This window comes from Palaemon carinicauda, chromosome 35 (assembly GCF_036898095.1).
Source record: "Palaemon carinicauda isolate YSFRI2023 chromosome 35, ASM3689809v2, whole genome shotgun sequence".
Taxonomy (NCBI): domain Eukaryota; kingdom Metazoa; phylum Arthropoda; class Malacostraca; order Decapoda; family Palaemonidae; genus Palaemon; species Palaemon carinicauda.
The window spans coordinates 72,675,895-72,696,512 of record NC_090759.1 but is presented as its reverse complement, the minus strand read 5'-3'; the positions used below and the strand labels follow the sequence as shown (position 1 = coordinate 72,696,512).

The window sequence follows — 20,618 nt, the reverse complement described above, 5'->3', positions numbered from 1 at the left end:
CTGTAGATCTTTATAGTTGGAAAGATCTAAGCCTCTGTGACGGAAGACTGATGTCAACATGCTTCTGTAACCCTTGATAGTGGGAGCTGAAAGAGATCGTTCTTTCCTCAGATATAAGAGAAAGTCAGCTATTTGAGTTACAGAGGTACTGGTCGAGGATACGGATACTGACTTGCACCAGTTTCGGAAGATTTCCCACTTCGATTGGTAGACTCTAAGGGTGGATGTTCTCCTTGCTCTAGCAATCGCTCTGGTTGCCTCCTTCGAAAAGCCTCTAGCTCTCGAGAGTCTTTCGATAGTCTGAAGGCAGTCAGACGAAGAGCGTGGAGGCCTTGGTGTACCTTCTTTACGCGTGGCTGACGTAGAAGGTCCACCCTTAGGGGAAGTGTTCTGGGAACGTCTACTAGCCATCGAAGTACCTCGGTGAGCCATTCTCTCGCGGGCCAGAGGGAAGCAACTAGCGTCAACCTTGTCCCTTCGTGAGAGGCGAACTTCTGCAGTACCTTGTTGACAATCTTGAACGGAGGGAATGCATATAGATCTAGATGTGACCAATCTAGTAGAAAGGCATCTATATGAACTGCTGCTGGGTCCGGGATTGGTGAGCAAAATATTGGGGGCCTCTTGGTCATCGAGGTTGCGAAGAGATCTATGGTTGGCTGGCCCCAGGTGGCCCAAAGTCTCTTGCATACATCCTTGTGGAGGGTCCATTCTGTTGGAATTATTTGTCCCTTCCGACTGAGACAATCTGCCAGACATTCAAGTTGCCTTGGATGAACCTCGTTACTAGTGAAATGTCTAGACCTTTTGACCAGGTGAGGAGGTCCCTTGCGATCTCGTACCATGTCAGAGAATAGGTCCCTCCTTGCTTGGAGATGTACGCCAAAGCCGTGGTGTTGTCCGAGTTCACCTCCATCACTTTGCCTTGAAGGAGAGACCTGAAGCTTTTCCAGATCAGACGTACTGCCAGTAGCTTCTTGCAGATAAAATGCATTGACCTTTGACTCGAGTTCCATAATCCCGAGCATTCCCTACCGTCTAATGTCGCACCCCAGCCTATGTCCGATGCGTCCGAGAAGAGAACGTGGTTGGGAGTCTGAACAGTCAGGGGAAGACCCTCTCTAAGGTTGATACAGTCCTTTCACCAAGTCAGACCAGACTTATATCTTTCCGGAAACCGGGATCGAGACCGCTTCTAGCGTCTTGTCCTTTTTCCAGTGAAAAGCTAGATGGTATAGAAGAGGACGGAGGTGTAGTCTTCCTAGTGACACAAATTGATCCACGGATGACAGTGTCCCTACCAGACTCATCCACAGCCTGACTGGGCAGCGTTCCTTCTTCAGCATCTTCTGGATGGATAGCAGGGCTGGGGGTTGATCGTCTTGTTCAGCAACGTCCTCATCAGAGGGTTCCTCATCCGAAACTGATGAGGAAACGGCAACGGAGTGGGCAACGTCTGACTCGCTGAATCCGGTCGCACTGGTGGATGCGTGACGGAGCCGGACGCAATATCATGGCACTGCTGCACAGTCTGTGAACTGTCAACAACCATGGGTGCGCGAGGAAGTACAGCGTCAACCCGAAACTGTCTAGACTGTCTGGGTTGTGCAGTCAACACCCTACCGGGTTGCTGAGGTGGTTGACGCACTGCGTCACAACAAGTCACCTCTGCTGGTTGTTGAACGTCTTCCTAGTGACACACTGAACGTCAACAACCACCTCCGAGCGTCGCTTAACGTCAACGTGCGACTGGCAACCAACACTGGGTCGCATCGGTGGAGGAACCACCTCAACTGGCAGACGCGAGTAGGATACCTCAGCGTCAACAGGGCGCACAACCAACCGGTAGGAAGGTTGTTGGCCAGAAGGTTCTTCTCCGTATTAAGTCCTCTATCAAGGACACAAGCTTGGACTGCATGTCTTGCAGCAAAGCCCATTAGGGTCTACGGGAGCAGGTGTGGCAACAGACGGGGTTAGCGACTGAGGCGGAACCATTTACCATCCCTGGAAGCCTTGTTATGAGTGACATAATAGTACAGCAAAACTTCAAAGGCTCGACAAAAGTTGAGAAGTTGACCTGTAAACAACTGGAGCGTCTCCTGGCTAGGCGCCAGGGCGAGTCTACCAGAATTGAGAAGTCTACCTGGGCAGAGGCATGAACTCCTAAGCCGAGAACTTCTCTCGTGTCCTATCAGACTCTCGCTCTATAAGCCAGTTTAAAAGAAGGGAAATCAAAGGCTGTATCCCTAAAACTCCTCCTGGTGCAAAAACCAGTCGCCTAGCCATCGTAATGCTCTCTAGGAGAGCGAGAGAGCACTAGCTTAACAACAACGGCTTCGAAGTAGCTAGGCCTAGTGTAAGTACTGACGTGAGGCGAACGAGGAGCAGCAGTTACAAGATCCGGACGAAGATCCTTAAAAAATCATCATGATTTAATTAAAGTCCATAGGAGGCTAAGCAGCTTAAGGCTCCTCTCCAAATGACAGAGTCCTCAAAGGAATATCAGTAGGAGGGAGAACAGCACTTTCTCATCTACAGGAACCTTGTCCGAGAAAAGCTAGGTTATCTCAGTGAGGGTCTCACTGGTGCATTAGCAGCAGACCAGAAGGCAACGTTATGTAACTGCTTGACAGTCTGTGAACTGTCAAAAACTGAACTGTCAACCACAACAGGTGCGTGAGGACATACAGCACTGGTGCATTAGTAGCAGACCAGAAGGCAACGTTATGTAACTGCTTGACAGTCTGTGAACTGTCAAAAACTGAACTGTCAACCACAACAGGTGCGTGAGGACATACAGCACCGGTGCATTAGTAGCAGACCAGAAGGCAACGTCATGTAACTGTTTGACAGTCTGTGAGCTGGCAACAACCATAGCTGTGTGGGGAAGCAAAGCCTCTACTCCTGACTGACTAGTCTGCTGCGGGCGAGTAGCGGTAACCACAGTGGGTTGCGGAGGTTGACGCACAGTGTCAAAACAAAGCAACTTACCTCCACCCTCCTGTTGTTGTGGTAACTCGCGAACGTCAACGGAGGGTAGCGTGCGTCTGTGAACGTCAACGTGCGGCTGGCAGGGTACACTGCGCATGGGAGGTGGAACTCTCACAGGCGGAGTGCGGGAGCAGGTAGCGTCAGCGTGTACTGTACGCACAACCGTGGTTGGTTGTAGGCTAACGGGTGCAGCGTCAACCTTCTCCGCACGATACTCCTGCATAAAAGATGCTAACTGTGTCTGCATAAACTGTAGCAAAGACCACTTAGGGTCTACAGCAGCAGGTGCGGCAACAGACGGTGTTACTGCCTGTTGCGGTACCACTTTGCCTCTCTTAGGAGGTGTGCAGTCATCGGAAGACTGCAGCGAGTCCGAACTGACCCAGTGGCTACAACTGGGCCGTTGGACTTGCACGGAAGGGACCGACTTGCGCTTAATAAGCTGCGAGACCTTGGTCCAAGGTTTCTTACGAGAAACCTCTTCCGCAGACGAGAAGTAAATGGGCTCTCTCGTCTTTGTGTGGGTGGGGCGATCTTGGGTAGATACGCCCGAAACCACGGAGGGAAAACGTCTGTTCGTTGATCAAGGCCTGACGAACCCATAAGTCGTTCGACATTACTTCTCCCCTGGGCTTGGGAGCTTGCAAGAGGTCCCGGACTAGGTGAACTACAGGCACGAACAGACGAACCCTCGGACGCAACACTGTAACACTTTGCGCATATCACTTTATCACTTCGATTTTCTGTTTTGCACTTATTTCACTGAAATCGAAATTAAAACTAGCAAAAACAGAAAACATATATAAAGATAAAGAATTCAGTGGCTGGAAAAGAGACTAAACACTAGTTCAAATAAACTACGTTTACAAACTCTCACCGCACATAGCCTGGGGACAAGAATAAAACCCTAGAAACGTTTTACCTTCTTCCCCGTACAGCGACTAGGGAGGAGAGAAACACGAGAACAACGTTACCCGCTTGAACGGAACGTTTTTCTCCTCTCTCTCCCTCCGTCTCTATCTCTCTCTCTCTTTCTCTCTTGATTCGCACCTGAGAGAAGAGCCCAATTATATATCGTCAAAACATGTTATTTGGCTAAAGGAAAAAACTGAAAGGTTTTCCAAATAAAAAGTTCCTTTAATTTAGAATTTAAACCATTTAAGCTAAGAAAGAATGAACAAAACGTCAGAATCGATTTACTCTTACTGCAAAGTGAAACCGTGATACACTCTCTCTCTATCGTAACGATAGAGCGCATGTTGAACGTCCTGAACGTCAACAACTGCGTAGTCTAAAAAACAAAACGTTAGTTCATCTTTGAAAACAGTACGAGACTATCAAAGAAATTCTTTCATAAAACATTAAATTTAAAAAGTTTTAAATTCTTTAAAGGCTAAATACGATATAACGGGCTCAACGTTGATTAACTTCGTTCCAAGTTAGGACCGCCTACTATCAGGAAAGGTCGCATATAAACAAAACATAAAAATTAATCTTATATGTTTATAATAAATGGAAAGTTAATCGAAGAGGCCTAATAAAGGCGGAGAGATATAAAATATATAGATCTATAACGTGTTAAGCAAAATTACTAAAAACCTAAACACACTTCCGTCTAAGGGAAGGGTCGGCCATTTAAAAGTGAAAGAGAGTCCATACTCTCTTTGTCACCATAATTAAATCTATCCAAAACGAGTTCAAGTTTTGAGATGAAGATAAAACCCCTGCATAGCGAAAGCTCAAAACTGGAATAGTGTACTTCACCAAATAGTTGTGAAAACAAATCCAGTTAGTAACAGCGTATTTAGTAGGTCTTGCCAGTGGCACGACAGAGAGAAAATTGGTTCTGTGTTGACATGGAGTACTTGAGTACCTGCTCGACAGATGGCGCTGTTGATGTACACCCCCACCTGTATAGCGATCGCTGGCGTATTTTGTCCTTAGGTTTTTCTGTCGGGCAGCAGAGCTGACAGCTATATGATCACCGGCTAAGTTTAATATTGAAAAATATACTGCAAAATGTGCTGGGAAAAAAATAACCCCCTGGGGGTTAAGGGTTGGAAATTTCAAAATAGCCTGGGGGTTAAGGGTTGGAAATTTCCAAATAGCCTGGGGGTAAAAGGGTTAAGAAAAGATGGTTGTAAGACGGTAAGCATTGTCTTCAGAATTAGTAATGGTTCTCCCAGTGGGTGATATATCATCAGTTAGCAGACGAATTCAGCATTGGGGGTGCTATGACGAATTCAATAGAGCAAACTCGTGGGTCTCCCTTCTACACACTGAGTCCGTGCCTTGCATGTTAATACATATGTCCTAAGGCAGGGAAAACACTATTTCTTTTACAGGCAAGTCCTTGGAGACCACACGGCATCTCACCAACCATATGTTTTTCCTTTATCAAAATCCCTTATTTTCTTATATCAGCACTCTTTCACAGCTACTTGTAAAATCCCTAACACTTCAGTTATTTTAATATATTTTAGTACTTTTCGTCTTTTTAACCCTTTTACCTCCAAAAGGACGTACTGGTACGTTTCACAAAAGCCATCCCTTCACCCCCATGGACGTACCGGTACGTCCTTGCAAAAAAATGCTATAAATTTTTTTTTTTTTCATATTTTTTATAATTTTTGAAAAAATTCAGGCATTTTCCAAGAGAATGAGACCAACCTGACCTCTCTATGACAAATATTAAGGCTAATAGAGCAATTTAAAAAAAAAAATATACTGCAAAATGTGCTGGGAAAAAAATAACCCCCTGGGGGTTAAGTGTTGGAAATTTCCAAATAGCCTGGGGGTTAAAGGGTTAAATTGGTTGAAAGATGGTTCTATGGATTCATTGTTTACCGTTAACTAGTTACTGTATCTTCTAAGTTGATTGGCCATAGCTGGGTTTAGGCTTTGAATTTGTTTATGTTGTGTGCAAAGTAAACTTGCCAAAACTGACTTTTTTGAAAAGTATTTTGCATCTAACTATTTTTACAATCTCTTCTTAGTGATAATGCTTAGCTCTGTTATCACTTGATAAACACAATATAGAGGTTTATAAAAAAAAATTGCATTAAACACTTTTCCAGATTTCTGTAGTTTTTTGTCAGGCCATTCTTTATTTTGCTGTAATAAAAAAAAATATTAATTTTTTGAAAAAAAAAAAAAAAAAAAAAAAAAAAAACACTGGTACAAAAGTAAGAGGCAAGACGTTAATACTGTAAATAAGAGAGAAACTAGTTAGTGACAATATTGAATAAGTGTACATGACCCATCAAAAATTACTGCTAAATACCTAGATACTGTAGATATGCACACACATGCAACCCCCTCCTATCAAGATATGACTACTTCCTCTCTCTCTCCCCCTACCCGAGGAATGGGGAGAGGTGAGTGTGACAAAAAATAAAAAAAATTATATATATATATATATATATATATATATATATATATATATATATATATATATATATATATACTGTATATATATATTTATATATATATATATATATATATATATATATATATATATATATATATATATATATATATATACAGCTAAACAGTTGCTCTTCATTATATAAGAGATAAATTCATGGATATAAGTAGAATATTCAATGTGCCAAATTAATCAAGAAACCATACAGTACAAGTTTCCTTAAACAGTAATATGTGATATTACAGCCTATATTGTATATTCATGTATTCTTCGTGTCTTACCTTATCAACAAGATCCGAGAGATCTCTCTTAAAAGGGATATAATGGACATATGGCTCCAAGTCATGGTAGAAAAATTCGTAATAGGGAGACTCTTGCTTTAGAACAACACTAGTTCCTGCTAAAAGGTACGGAAATCGGTACGCTGCAACAGTTCCATCGATGTTCAGCTGGTATTTATACTGTTGGAACAGAGAAAATTGTGTAATTTTCAGTAAGGAAATTATGTAATGACCCAATAACAAAGTGTATTAGCATTTAAAGTGACACATTATTCTCATGTTAATTGCCTTTGGGAGTTCAAGTATTTTATCAAAGTTACCACTACTAACTATAATAATAGCTCTTAATATGCTCTATAAGGGTCACTATCAGTTTTCTTAAATACATATTTGATATGTAAAGCATATTCTACACATTAAATCCTAAATAAAGCCTTCAAATGCATCTAATTAAGTTGAAAGTAGGAACCTTTATAAAATTAAGAGTAACAGAATCTACTTTCTGAGGGGAATAAACCAATTACCATTCCACAATAAAGCAAATATAATCTAATAGACGTAAAAAATTGCATTTTTATCTCCTTGTCATTGTGATGTTTCAATTTAAAAAACAAAACCACTTTACAGAAGAACCAAAAAATATTTATAATAGCCAAGAGACCTTTGACCAAAACTTTCAAGTTTACTTCGAAGTCTTCACCTATGAGGAGATAGTTTTCAGTAATGGAAAAATTTACTGAAATTATATGTTACCACGCATGCACCAATAATATAAAAAATTTCAATATCATATCAAATTCAAAGTACATCTTATGCCATGCTAAAAATAATTAGACAAAAACAAACATGACCAACAATTCATGCACAACTAATATCTGACTTAGAAATGTTTATAATTCACAAATAATATACATAAAGAATGGATTTTCCTAGAGGATAATGATACATTTTCTAGAAACAGAAACAATAAATCTTGGATGGCAAGCTTAGTAAGGACTGAGGTTCATTAGAAATTATCTTACATAAGAATGATCCCTGCACTTGTCAGACTGCCAATACCTGAAACACCAATAACTTGAAACTAAGTTGCAAATATGATCAGATAAAAACATCAAAACAAGAAAGATTAGACCTGTATAATGCAAAAGAGAAAGATGTCTTTCAGTTATGTGAAACCTGCTTGGTTTCAATATTCTGTACTGCACTGGAAAAATTGGTAAACACTGTGCAGTAATGGTTTCATAAATAACAATGGGTTTTGCCAGTAATAGACGGTTTCTATTGATTTTAACACTAAAGGGATAGTTATTTACAGGTTATCACAGAATTTATAATGAGTCCCCTTGCAGGAAACTTGAAATTACCTGACAAGCTAAAATATGCTAAGAAGTTCCATAAAAAAAATAAACTAGAACTGAAAGTTTCGTAACTGATCTCATACACAAATAGTGACGGCACAATTGCAAAGGTCTTTAATTTCATTAATTTTGCATTGCTTTCGGCCATTTACTTTAAATCTCTCTTTTTCCCTTTCCAACAGACTTTAACTTTACCTTGCTCCAATTTACATTCTCATTTGAGAATGAATTATTCAAGTGAGCCATAAATCTTGAAATGGGGCAATATAGTCGTACTACATTACTTTATATCCCATATATAATTCTTTGTACTGTACAGTATTGTAGTCTTACTACTTTACTGTATTACTAATAAAATGAGTTGAGGGAACCCATGCTTCCTGACAAGGGTTATATAGGTAAACATTATAGCAATCTTTCAGATAGGATGGAAAAAGAATACTCCAGAGTCAAAGGAGGTTAATTACATATGTGAACAAAAAAGAAATTAGTCAATTAGAAGGGAAAAGTCATAAACTTGAATCATAAATTTAAACTTGGTGATCATTGTAAACTTCCAATAACAATAAAATAACAAGTTTGAAGTCTTGAAGAAATATAAAAGATAATGCTGAAAATGAAAAAAGAATACTTCATTTTTCCTCGAACGCAAACACAACCTCCTAATCTTATCTTTGGGACTCCCAAGCTATTTAACTTGAATTTTAATAGCTTTACAATTTGTCTCAACTATGTCAGTCCTAACTGGGTCTTTAACAATGGGGTCCATGTTAATTGTCACTGTGAACGGATCAAGACCAACTGTTATTTTGTTACCTCTGTCCATTTGGACCATGTTCTCTGAGCTAGACACCACTATAATTACTTCTATCAAAGGAATCCTCTTCCACCAAACCTCTTCTCTTCATATCATTCTTCCCCTTAACTCACCATCTAATTCTCTGCCTCCCTCTCAAACTTCTCCTCCTAACAGGTTCCTCCCAAGCCCTCCTCACTCCCTCCCCCTAATCCCTCCTCAACGCATGACCACATCATCTGCCGTGGTACTCTCATCACCTCTGTAATTTCTACTACTCGCGTCATTCTTCTTATTTCATCATTTTCTAATCTTGTAGTGATATTCCAATAATCCATCTCAGCATTCTCATCTCTGTTCTTTCAAGCTCTGCTTCCTCTTTTCATCTCAGACGATATTTCTATCAAGGATGGTAAATGCCATGTCTTTGTTTACGTTCTAAACAAAGACATTCTTTGAAACTGGTATTTTCCTTCGCGTCATCTGATCAAATCGGCTCATTATGATTGGGTATGTTCATGGATACTAACGATCTTTGCATTTCTCCAATACAGTCCAAAAAAAACCCTTATGGTCTAGGCATAAATAGCCTCAGCCATTGACTTATATGCTATACTATCTCCTCTTTAAAAGGTCAAGACCAACCAAACATGAATAGGTGGTTCAGCACTTGCAAAGACTGAAGTATCCCACAGCATAAAATGGAGTTAAGCATGTCATGCAATGAGAGAATAGCAGATTTTGCTGACTCAGAAATGAAAGGAAATTGCCACCTGGTAGAATCTGAAAGTAATAAACTTCCTATACTAAGATGTTTGAGACAGACTTGAGTGGGTGTGGTTTAGTAGTGGTCAAGATCAAACTGAGAGTGGATGCTACTGTATATGGTGGAATAATTGAACGGCAAGGGTTGGGAAATGAGGAATTGCTTTGTAAAGAAGATAAGTATTATAAAATAATAGATCAAAATTACTCATACTGACTTCCGATGTCATTAACTGTCTGCCTACCTTCATTACATAAGAATTGAATCAAGTGGCAACTTTTAGCAGGTATAATAGGATTTCCCGGGTAGTAAGGACGGTCTCCCAAAATATCTGGCTGCCCCTCTACTTATTATCAACAAAGCAGCTCTCTTTGTCAACCATCAATGAGCATCATGACCAAAGCAGAAGCTAGATGATTTTAAAATGATTATGCACAAAAAAAATTGTTGCTTTGTAGTTTCCACTTAATACAAACCACCTCCACGAGAATGTAAAGCTCTGAGAATTGAATAAAAACTGTCAATCTGGAAGAATAGATTTAAGTGGTGAAAATATACTGTATTTGGTTCATCATGCATGTGTGACGATGTATGGGACACAGACTCACATCAAAAAATTTGAAAAACGAGACATGCTTCTCTTTAGGTCCATACTTCTCTTCTTCATTTTTGAAAAAGAAGAAATTTGTTAATGAAGCATTGAAGAGGTCTTTGTGCTCCCGAGCTATATCAATCAATTTGAGTCGCTCCCGACGGGAGTCCCGTCCTCTCCAAAATGCCTGCGACTTTTTCTTTTTCCAGGGTATATCATTGTTTGACTGCACAGATAACAAGTCCAAGGTCACCCTGAAATAAAAAGGATGACAACAATCCATGGCCACAATATATGTTGCTACTGACATAGCAACAAGATGAATCTTATTTATAAACAATGAAAACTTCAACAAAGCCACAAAAAGGGATTTTGACAAAGGAAAAATCTATTTCTGGGCGAGAGACCCGTGTCGCCCAGTGTAGTAAACTAAGTAATTAAATGTGAAATAGAACGCCGAAGGCGATCAGGCATGCCAACCTACCGAAAATATGCACACGTATATGTAATTACTGTTATCATAAAAACCAGGCAATAAAAAAAGCAGTTATATACCTTAGAAATGGTGCTAAAGGAGCATTTCACTGGGCGACACGGGTCGGAGCCCAGAAATAATGTTTCTATTGATGTAGCTATCAAGAGAAATACTCATCTATTTCATAAGGTCGATGGCATTTAAAAATGACAAGTTCATAAAAAATATATCGCAAAATATTTGTACACAATACCATAAATCCCAATATAAGAAAAAATTTCAATACTGAACTGTACTGAAAAGCTATAAAATATGAGAAAACACTCCTCAAATGTTTATCCAATTTTACATGTAAATGTTATTATGGTAATATATTTATCAACTATCTATCATAAAATGGAAGACTTATGGGGACTCGAACAGCTACTTCAAAATAACAAACATTCTCGGAACTAAAACCGTATTTCCCGTGTCATAACACGCACCTTTTTTCACGAAAAATGCCCCCCAAAATCACCCTGCGTCTTAACACTTAAGAAAAAGTCGTATAAGGGAGTTTGACACCCCTCAAACACCCAACTATTGGCATATAAGCACTCAAACTGACAAGAGATAGAATATAAACCTACAATTATCATTCATATGTAATAAATTCCTTTATTTTTATATTGCACTTCATTTAATAGAGTACAGTAGCAATTATTTTTTTTTCCGGTAATCAGCTGATGACTCGCTAACCCCCTACTACAACAAAACATGCCAACTAATGGTCTAATAGCAGATGATGCTATGACATATTAGTTGTTTATGCAGTATACATCTATTTTCTAATTTTTTGTTGATATTTTGTAATAAAGCAATATATTGATAATGACTTTGTTGCCTGAGTTACAAAATAATACAAATAGACAGTTACTAAATACGACCTTGGAAAAAACTTCTGTTTGCTGATTGCAGTATTTGCAGAAAAGTAACTAGACCTAGAATCACATTAACAGTAGCAAGTTATTCCACCTAAAAGAATGTCTAGATTTTTTTAATCAACAATTACATTTTGTGTGAAAATTTATAGGCTTTATGAGGAATTTTGGGAATATTACTAGAATTTTACCTCTTTAAAATAATTTTTTGAACCTTTGGCAAAGCTGCTTTCATGTAAACAACACTTGAAACACCAAACACTATGACTAAACGTGTAGTTGTGGTGGAAACTAAGACTGGTTTAGTGGTTTCTTATATGAAAATGTAATAAAATTGGGACAATCAGCATATAGCTAATTAATATTAACTTGAACATTTCATAATACACCCAAAATAAGAAAAGTTACTGTGTAAGACAATAATCACGCTAGAGTCGCTGACTAGGGAATTGTGCTAAGAAGATTTTAAAATGCACATTTTTTTTTTCTTTTTTTTTCTGAAACTGCCTTACCACTTGTAGCGTCTTAAGACACGGGAAATATGTTACATCAATGAAGAGGAATAGAGAAAAATTTTCCCATCATAGTAAAGGATTATTGGACACTCACTCACTCACTCAATGATAGCTGTTCTAACAATGGAGCCAAACTCATGTAAAACAAAATCATTAATAATGCAGGTTAAAAAAAGTTTATTCCAACAGCCTTGCACTTCCTCCCCTTTCTTAAATATGGAATTTTCTCTTTTCCAGAACTCAAGACATAAACTATCTAATTCCAAGAGGCTCAGCACTATCATTTAACATGATTCTACAACTGGAAATGTTATTCTTCCAAGGCAAACTATAAGCAGCAGCACCCCCATAAGGGTTTGCCTTGAGAGCTTCTACCCTAATATACAAAGTGAAGTATTGTATTCTAAAACCACATACCTGCCCATCATTTCTAAGGTGGCTTCTGTAATATCATATGTGGGCATCACAATATCTGCAGTATCTTCAGAACCACACCAGGAAAAGATTGGTATTAGTGGCTCCACCTGTGAAAACAAAAAGTTGAGAATGGCAGCAAACTGATCCAAAATGTGATACTAAAAGTTAATTTGATGCCATAGAAAGAACTGTAATCTAATTGCAAGGATAATTAAAGGACAAAGTTACTACTAAGCAATCTGATAATTGTAGCATACCTAAATTATATAAGTACAGTAAAACATTATAAGAAAGCAATTCCTATACAGTAATACCATACGATACGAGTTTAATACTTCCAGAACCAAGCTTGTGTGCCAATTTGCTCGTATCTCAGATTAATTTTTCCCATATAAAATAACTAAAAAAATTAATCTGTTCCCACCCTATGAAAAACACCTAAAAACTGCATATCACAGTAGAAAACCGTTTTTAGTTGTTCTAATTCACATTCTACGCTCACAAAATAACAAATACCTATGAACTGGTTATGATGCTGAATAAAATGTAACATTATTATGGAGTTTTTACCTTTGAGACAGACGGTAGCAGCTAACAGTGGAGTGTGCGGAGGAGGAGGAGGGAGAGAGGATGGGGAGGAGAGAGACTCAACAGCAACACGTTCGATACGCAACACTTTTGTAACACTACGTAACATAACCTTAACTTTAAATTTAACTTAAATTAAATTAGAAACTTTAAATTTAACTTAAATGAAATTAGCTTACTGTACACACACTTAAAAATAAAATGTTAATCTTACGTTACACTAAACTTACAGTAATTCTAATTTTGCTTTCATTTTCCTTTTTTTACTTTTCTTCTTCTTCCGGCTTGGCTCTTTTTGCCTCGCTTTCACCTTCACTTTTTGACAGCCTTTTTAAAAGGAACCTATCTAGGGATGTTTGCTTTTGTCTCCCCTTCAAAATGTTGCGAAAATGACGCACGCAAAAGTCGTCACAATAGGCTAACGCATGACCACACGCCAAATTGTCCGGGTGCCTCTTTTCCATAAAATCAGAAAACTCCTGCCACTTCGCTAACATGTCTTTGATTTCTGTCGAAGAAAGGCGGCCCTCGTCTTCCACCTCCTCCTCGCTACTGAGCTCCTGCAACACCTCCCAATGTTACATCTCCTGGAGCTCTATCAATCCCTGTGTCGTGAGCTCTTCCTGATGCTCCTCGACAAGGTCGTTTATGTCTACCTCGTCTACCTTCTGCCCCATGGACTTTCCAAGAGACACGATTTCATCCATCACAATAGTTCGGGGTCATCAGGGTCTGTCGTATCGAACCCTTCAAATTCCCTCTCAGTGATGGAAGCTGGCCACAATTTCTTCCATGCTGAATTAAGAGTTCTTCTTATGACACCCTGTCCTGCATCGTCAATAATTTTTAAGCAATGGACTATACTGAAGGGTGAGATTGGTGTTGTCTATGACATCAAAGGATTTCTTAAACAAATGCTTCGTGTACAGTTTTTTGAAGTTGGAAATAACTAGTTGGGCCATGGGCTGGAGGAGTGACGTGGTGTTGGGTGGGAGATAAAGGACCTTGATGAACCTGAACTCATCAAGAATGCCCTCTTCGAGACCAGGAGGGTGACTAGGGGCATTATCGAGGACAAGGAGACATTTCATTGGCAGGTTTTTCTCAGCCAAATAATTTTTGACTGCCGGACCAAAGCACAGATTAACCAATTCTGTAAAAAAATGCCGCTTAACCCAAGCCTTAGCGCGCCACATCACTTGCAGTTTTTCTTTCAAGATCCTATGGCTCTTGAGAGCACGTGGGTTTTCAGAGTGGTACACCAGCAGTGGCTTGACCTTACAGTCACCGCTGGTATTGGCACACAAGGCTAGAGTTAACCGGTCCTACATGGGTTTATGGCCCGGTAGTCTCTTCTCCACTGCTGTGATGAATGTCAGCCTGGGCATCTTCTTCCAGAAAAGGCCAGTTTCATCACAGTTGAAGACTTGTTGGGGGATGTAGCCATGTCGGGCGATAACCGAGGCAAAGGTTGTGACGAAGTCCGCTGCGGCTATCGAGTCGGAACTTGCTTCTTCCCTACGTCTCACAACCAAGTGTATTCCAGTCCTTTTTTTAAAGTTATCCAACCAGCCACCGCTGGCTTTGAAGGTTTCCGCTGGCGTCGAAGTCTCCCCTCTCTCAGCTGCTTGCTTCCCTTTCAAGTCATCATAGATTCTGCTGGCCTTTTCACATATGATCGTCTCGGGTCACGCTATCTCCCGCCAACTGTTTCTCCTTTATCCATATTAAAAGAAGCTTCTCCATCTCGTCGTGAATATCACTGTGCAGCTTGGAAAGGATGGATACTCCTTTGGAAGGCTTGGTGCTCTTTATAGCATCCTTCTGCTTGAGGATGGTACATATTGTCGATATACTCCTCTCATATTGGCGAGCCAGCTCAGTCACTCTCATGTTTTTCAATTATTTCAAGCTTCATCTCGATTGTCATCATACGCATTTTCTTTTCACTACCCTTGTTTGCACTCGCTTGCTTTGGACCCATTGCTTATTCACTGAATTCTGCACTGATTAAAGCAAAAAACACGTAAAAAACCAAACACTACGGCCTATGCTCGGAGATAAACTTAACGCGACGGAGATACGACGGGAAAGACCAAGCGATGCTGTCCTGGTGAGAAGCCTCTCACACACTCGGCCACCTGGTGGCCGCATAGGGAACTGCCTCGTATCTCAAATTTTTTCTCGTATCTCAGGACAAAAGCTTGCTTGAAACTTTCCTCATATCTCAAATTTCTCGTATGTTGGGACACTCGTATCTCAAGGTATTACTGTACTGTAATACTTTCTTCTAAATATTCTAGCTTAACCACTGTGATAAGAAATTAAAATGCTGCAAGTACTTGCAAAGTCAAACTACTGTATAAGTAGGCCATAGCATATCCAACTTACATCAAATTTACTACAACTTTGGCTATAATGTCTAAGGACAAAGAGAAAGCGAGAGAGGTAAGTTTTGTGCAAGTTTAAGATACCAAAAGAATAAATAAAAAGGTATAGAGTATGTTAAACTCTTAGCATATAATAAATATAAATGCATTACTCAATTATAAAAAAATAAAGAATAAATAAAACTACATTTAGTACACTAATGAAATACACAGCCAATAAATGTACAGTATCTTACTCTCAGAGTTTATAAACTAAATCTACGTTTTGCACAGTACTGAAATACAGTATTGATTGATTTGATGAAATACTAAGATGTCATTAAGCATTAATCTTTATCAGTTTCTATCCATTAAAATCATAATTTATGGCATAAAAGAAGCTACGAGTTATGAGACGCATCTGTATATCAGCAAGAAGTATTTCAGAAAAATTAAATATTTAAAGTAATTTGGATTTTTCCTAATGATACAAACCTTGAGATCCTTATTAGGGAATATATTTTCAGCGAAGTTGGAAGATTAGCCATAAGACTTTTAGCAAGGTGTAACTACACCATTGCTAGTTAGAGGGAGGTAGGGGGGTAGTACCGGCTTCCCCGCTCACAAACACACCGCTGTTGTCTCGTCACTTTTGACTGCAGGCATGACTTGTAGGGGATAGGTGATGGTGGGCCAAATTTGTAAAAAGAGCTCAATGTTTGTATTGTCAAGAAAAATACAAATTACTTCAAATTTGTCATCTGTTCCGACACTAAATACAAACCTTTTCGCACTTTATTAGGAAAGACTTATCCTGGGTGGAAGTCCTAACCAACTGGCTGGGTTTGACCTGAGGTTTCCTTCCATAATATGTAAGCATAAGGAGGAACGCCCTTATGCCCCGCTAAAACTCAGTGCAGTTGCACGGTTTAGTGGCCTGAGCAATCCATGTGATTGTGTGATACTAGCAATAAGACTAGTCTAGGTAAGAATTCTCAGGAATCGTAGGATTCTTTGAACCAACTATAGACGTTATGCAATCCAACTTCGCCAAGGGGTATGGGGACGCAACCAGTATATATTTCTACTGTATACCAGGTTACACATGAGAAATTATTACTTGCAGAGAGAAGAGGCCAGTTTGCAGAGTACCGTACGTGCTGTTCCCAAGAGAGGGGAAAATGATAAAAAGAAAGAGCCAGTCATTCTCATCATTTACTCCAGACTTAATCACGGGTATCCTCTCCTCTCTACCATCTGCTACTTGTCGATTAAGGCGCTTGAGTTGTTTAAACCACTTGTTGTGCAGCCACCACAAGACCAATGGAGACCATCTCCATGTTCCTCTGGGTCACACCTTGTAGGTAGTGGGCAGTGAAGGTCGTTTAATGCTTCCATACACCCATCTGAAGGACCTGCGTCACAGAGTAGTTCTTTTTAAACGCTGACAACGTACTGATGTCCCTAACGTTGTGAACTCTAGATCTCCATGTCTGCGGAGAAGGATCACGATTCAATACCCCATCTTTGACCTGGCAAATCCACGCTGAGATCGTGTTTTTGGTTATCGTTCTCTTGACCTTCTCCGCGATAACAAAGAGTGCTTTCAATTGGGGGCAAGCTCCTGCAGTTCTTTTGACAAAGTAGCAGTTGATCATCGGTTACATTACGGAGACGCTCAATCCAGAAGAGCCCGAATCTAGGAGCCGCTACTCCCGGATTTTGAGTCTTGGCGATAAGCTCAGGGACAAAGCCGAGCACTACCTCTCCCCATCCCCTTGAATGGGAGAAGTCGTAGGAAAGGTTACGAAGTTCACTAACTCTCTTGGTCAATGCCAAATCGAGAAGGAAAACCGTCTTCAGTGTCAGGAGAAGATCTGATGCCTGGTGTAGTGATTTTTAAGGGAACGAAGAACAGGAACCACGTTCAATGGAGGAAGTCCAACTTCCGATTGAGGACAGGTAAGCTCGAGACTCTGTAAGAGGAGAGATAGCTTCAGTGAATTGGAAATATTAACTCCTTTAGTCTAACTGAGAGTTTTTAGGCATCCTGACATCTAATCAAGGCTTCGAACCACAGCTACTGACTGATGGAGGCATTGTCAGAGAGTTCCCCTAAAGGGAAGAAGTTCTTTGAAGGAGCTTGCAGTGCTGTGGTCCACTTCCGAGGAACAGGAACTTTAGGAATCTTAAATTGCTGAAGCTTGCCCTTTTCCACCTTCCCCGGAGAACGCGATGTTCTGCGTTTGTGGGGAGGGGAATGAGGCGACAACGAACGATGGGGAGAAGACCTACGCTTCTCAGGAGAGAGAGCCAAAGCTTGAGGAGGTAGTCAGGTAGGCTTCTTTTCCTGTGACCTCTGATGCTCCGAAAAGCGCTGGAGATCTGGCGTATGATGGTGCCAAACAGGAGCTGGTTCTGAAGGTCGTTGCGATGTGGTAGAGCGCTTACACACATCCAACAGACGGAAAGTTGGCTGACATCTGTCTGACGATCGCTTAAGTGATTGATGAGCCGGCAAATGGCGAGAAGCTCGTGGTTGGTGAAGCTTGCTTTCCTCTAAGGGAGAGAGACGAGTTGTTGGGGAACGACTGGAAGACCGGTGTACAGCCGAAAGCTGCTGACAAGATGGTAAGGACTGACAAGTCGGCGAGGAACCAGCTGCTGGCACCTGATGAGTTGGTGAATGATAGATTGTCGATTGGAGAGTTGGCGATCGGTGAGCTGGAGACCGGAGCACTGGAGGTTGGCGTAACGGATATTGACGAGTTGGAGATTGGTACGGAGATTGGCGCACTGCCGATCGGTGACCTGGAGAAGGGATGTGACCCTTGGAAGGACGGACATCTGTAGGAGAGGATCAAGAACAAATCCTTGTTGGAAAACAACGGGCAGCTGTCGAACTAGATGGCGAGTCATGAAACGAGGTTTATTGACAAGCAGGAGACGAGGCAAGATAAGTCTGTTGAACACCGCAAAGCTGGCAAACGAGACCTCGGCAAGTCGGAGAGGATAGTGAACGAATCCTCTTCGATGAATGACAGGCAGCTGTCGAACAAGAAGGAGAGTCACAAATCTAGGTCCATTGAAGCAGAAGACGAGGCAAGATAGTCTGTTGAACGCCGCAAGGCTGGCGAACAATGAGATCGAGGTGAGTCCGTAGATACGGGCGAAGGAGCCAAAGAGCCAAACAAACATCTCTTCACCAAGGGCGAAGGAGCACGTTTGAGGTGAAGAGGGCAAGGGAGGCAACCATGATCAAAAGCCTCTGCAGGGGGAGGTTCATCAGCAAGCTGATCATCAACAGGCCTCCAAAGAGAAGTCAATATGAGTGGTCTCTCTTGTGAACGAGAGAGGTGATCACTCGTAGGAGAGACATACCTTGGACTTTGCTCTGCCCCCGAAGGATTGTCGGTGAGGGGGGGAGCGAAGTCCTTGGCGGCGGCAGAAGGGGCAGAGGACAAGGCAAGAACAGTTGACCAGCGGGACAGCAGACAAATCCTCCAACACCATAAGGTCAACAAAAAGCCAAAGGATCAAGCTCCAAAGCAGACGAGCGCTGCTACTCCGCATTCCGCTGAAGAAGCTGCAGCAACACCTCCTTAGAAGGCAGACCGGGCAACCCCAGGGATGACCACACCAGTAAAAAAGGAGAAAGAGACAAGGATTCCCCCGTTGGAGAGGCAAACGGCTAGGGGAAGCAACACCACCTCGAAGACTGAAGTTGTCCAGGAGTTAAAGGGTCTGCGCTACTACTCAACGGTTCCCGGAGTAGTAGTAGAGAGAAAAAGGAGCTTCGGAGGAAGGTCAGGGGACCGAAGAAGCAGCTTTGTGTTTCTTCTGCTTCTGCTTCGAAAAAACCTTCGAAGGAGAATAATCCCCTTTAGACTCCTTATTCGTCATTGCCTAAACCTTTTCCACTGGGAGGCAGACCATTCCCAACACTCATCGCTTTTATTATCCACATCACACCATTGCCCCCTACAAGCCGGATACAATCGGTGGGGTTCGGTATCCTCAGCAGACATGAATGTTCCGCAGGAGTGGCCCTCCGGTCCAGGGCAGGTACACATAGCCAGCAAGGAAGGTACACACACACAAACTGAAAAGAAAAAGCAAACAACATTAATAATGGCAGTCCAAATTGGTGAAGAAGAGCAGTGGCAACCGTTCTCCTTCCGAGCCAGAAACAAAGTGAAGTAATCCCAGGTGTGTGAGTGAGAGGGGTAGTTACTACACCCCCATCCCCCACTTATTAGTGGGATGGGTGGTTAACCCTTCCTAATTTCTAATGGCTCGTCCTTTCAGCATTGCGTAGGTTTGTATTCAAGTTACGGAACAAATGAAAAGTATGGACGAAAATATACACTCAAGTAGATTGCATTTTATTGTCGGCATAGCAGCCATTTCCAGGAAGTTTCCAACTAAAATTACTGAACATTGAAAGTACCATTTTTCTTTTTATATCATATACTGACTGTGTCAATATGAAATATTTTTATATTCAATTTCTGGAATAGAATAAATTATATATTCATAATAAAAAATTAAAAAAACGTCTTCTGTTGCTATTCACAAAATGAAAAAAGTGGAATCATAATAAGTCACAAGAAGGTTCAAGTATTGTAACAATAACTTGTTTAAACCTTACCTTTGGATCCACCAGTGGCCAATCACCAAGATTAATAATAAACTCTATGTCAGGTAAGACCATCTTCCTGACCATGGAGTGCAGGATATTATCCATGAACATGCTGAAACCGACATGCTGACCGTAGCACTTGCGATAAACCTGAGGAATTTAGAGATTAATATAAAATACGGCAATTCTACATGTGAAACAAATTTGAAGATCAAAATAATAAGGCGATGTTAACACAGAACATATTAAAACATGCCTTGTTATCCTTAATGACGTAGTTACAAAAACTTCGAGATCCGGCATGGCTGAACCTTTGTTGAGCGTCTTTAAGAACTGGATCAAAATCTACTTCCACAAAAGGTTTCAAATCCTGCTCAACTTGAGGGTATGAACTCGCACATCCAGCGAGTTCTTTCCAGGCTTTGACGTCTCCAACTGGGCAATAGCAGTCCTCGGCATATATAGGGTCTGCCAACAGAAA

The 20,618-nt window shown here is 40.9% G+C and overlaps 1 protein-coding gene across 1 annotated transcript in view; it reads right to left on the bottom strand.

Annotated features, from left to right (window-relative positions):
- The window catches only part of LOC137627877 (protein O-glucosyltransferase 2-like), a 68,377-nt gene that overhangs the window by 26,051 nt on the left and 21,708 nt on the right, over positions 1 to 20,618 (bottom strand). The window contains exons 4-8 of the mRNA XM_068359310.1: positions 20,394 to 20,605; positions 20,147 to 20,287; positions 12,539 to 12,645; positions 10,228 to 10,465; positions 6,700 to 6,879 (exon numbers count right to left, since the gene is read on the bottom strand). Of these exons, the coding sequence (XP_068215411.1) occupies positions 6,700 to 6,879; positions 10,228 to 10,465; positions 12,539 to 12,645; positions 20,147 to 20,287; positions 20,394 to 20,605 (878 nt within the window). The remainder of the gene's footprint in view (positions 1 to 6,699; positions 6,880 to 10,227; positions 10,466 to 12,538; positions 12,646 to 20,146; positions 20,288 to 20,393; positions 20,606 to 20,618) is intronic.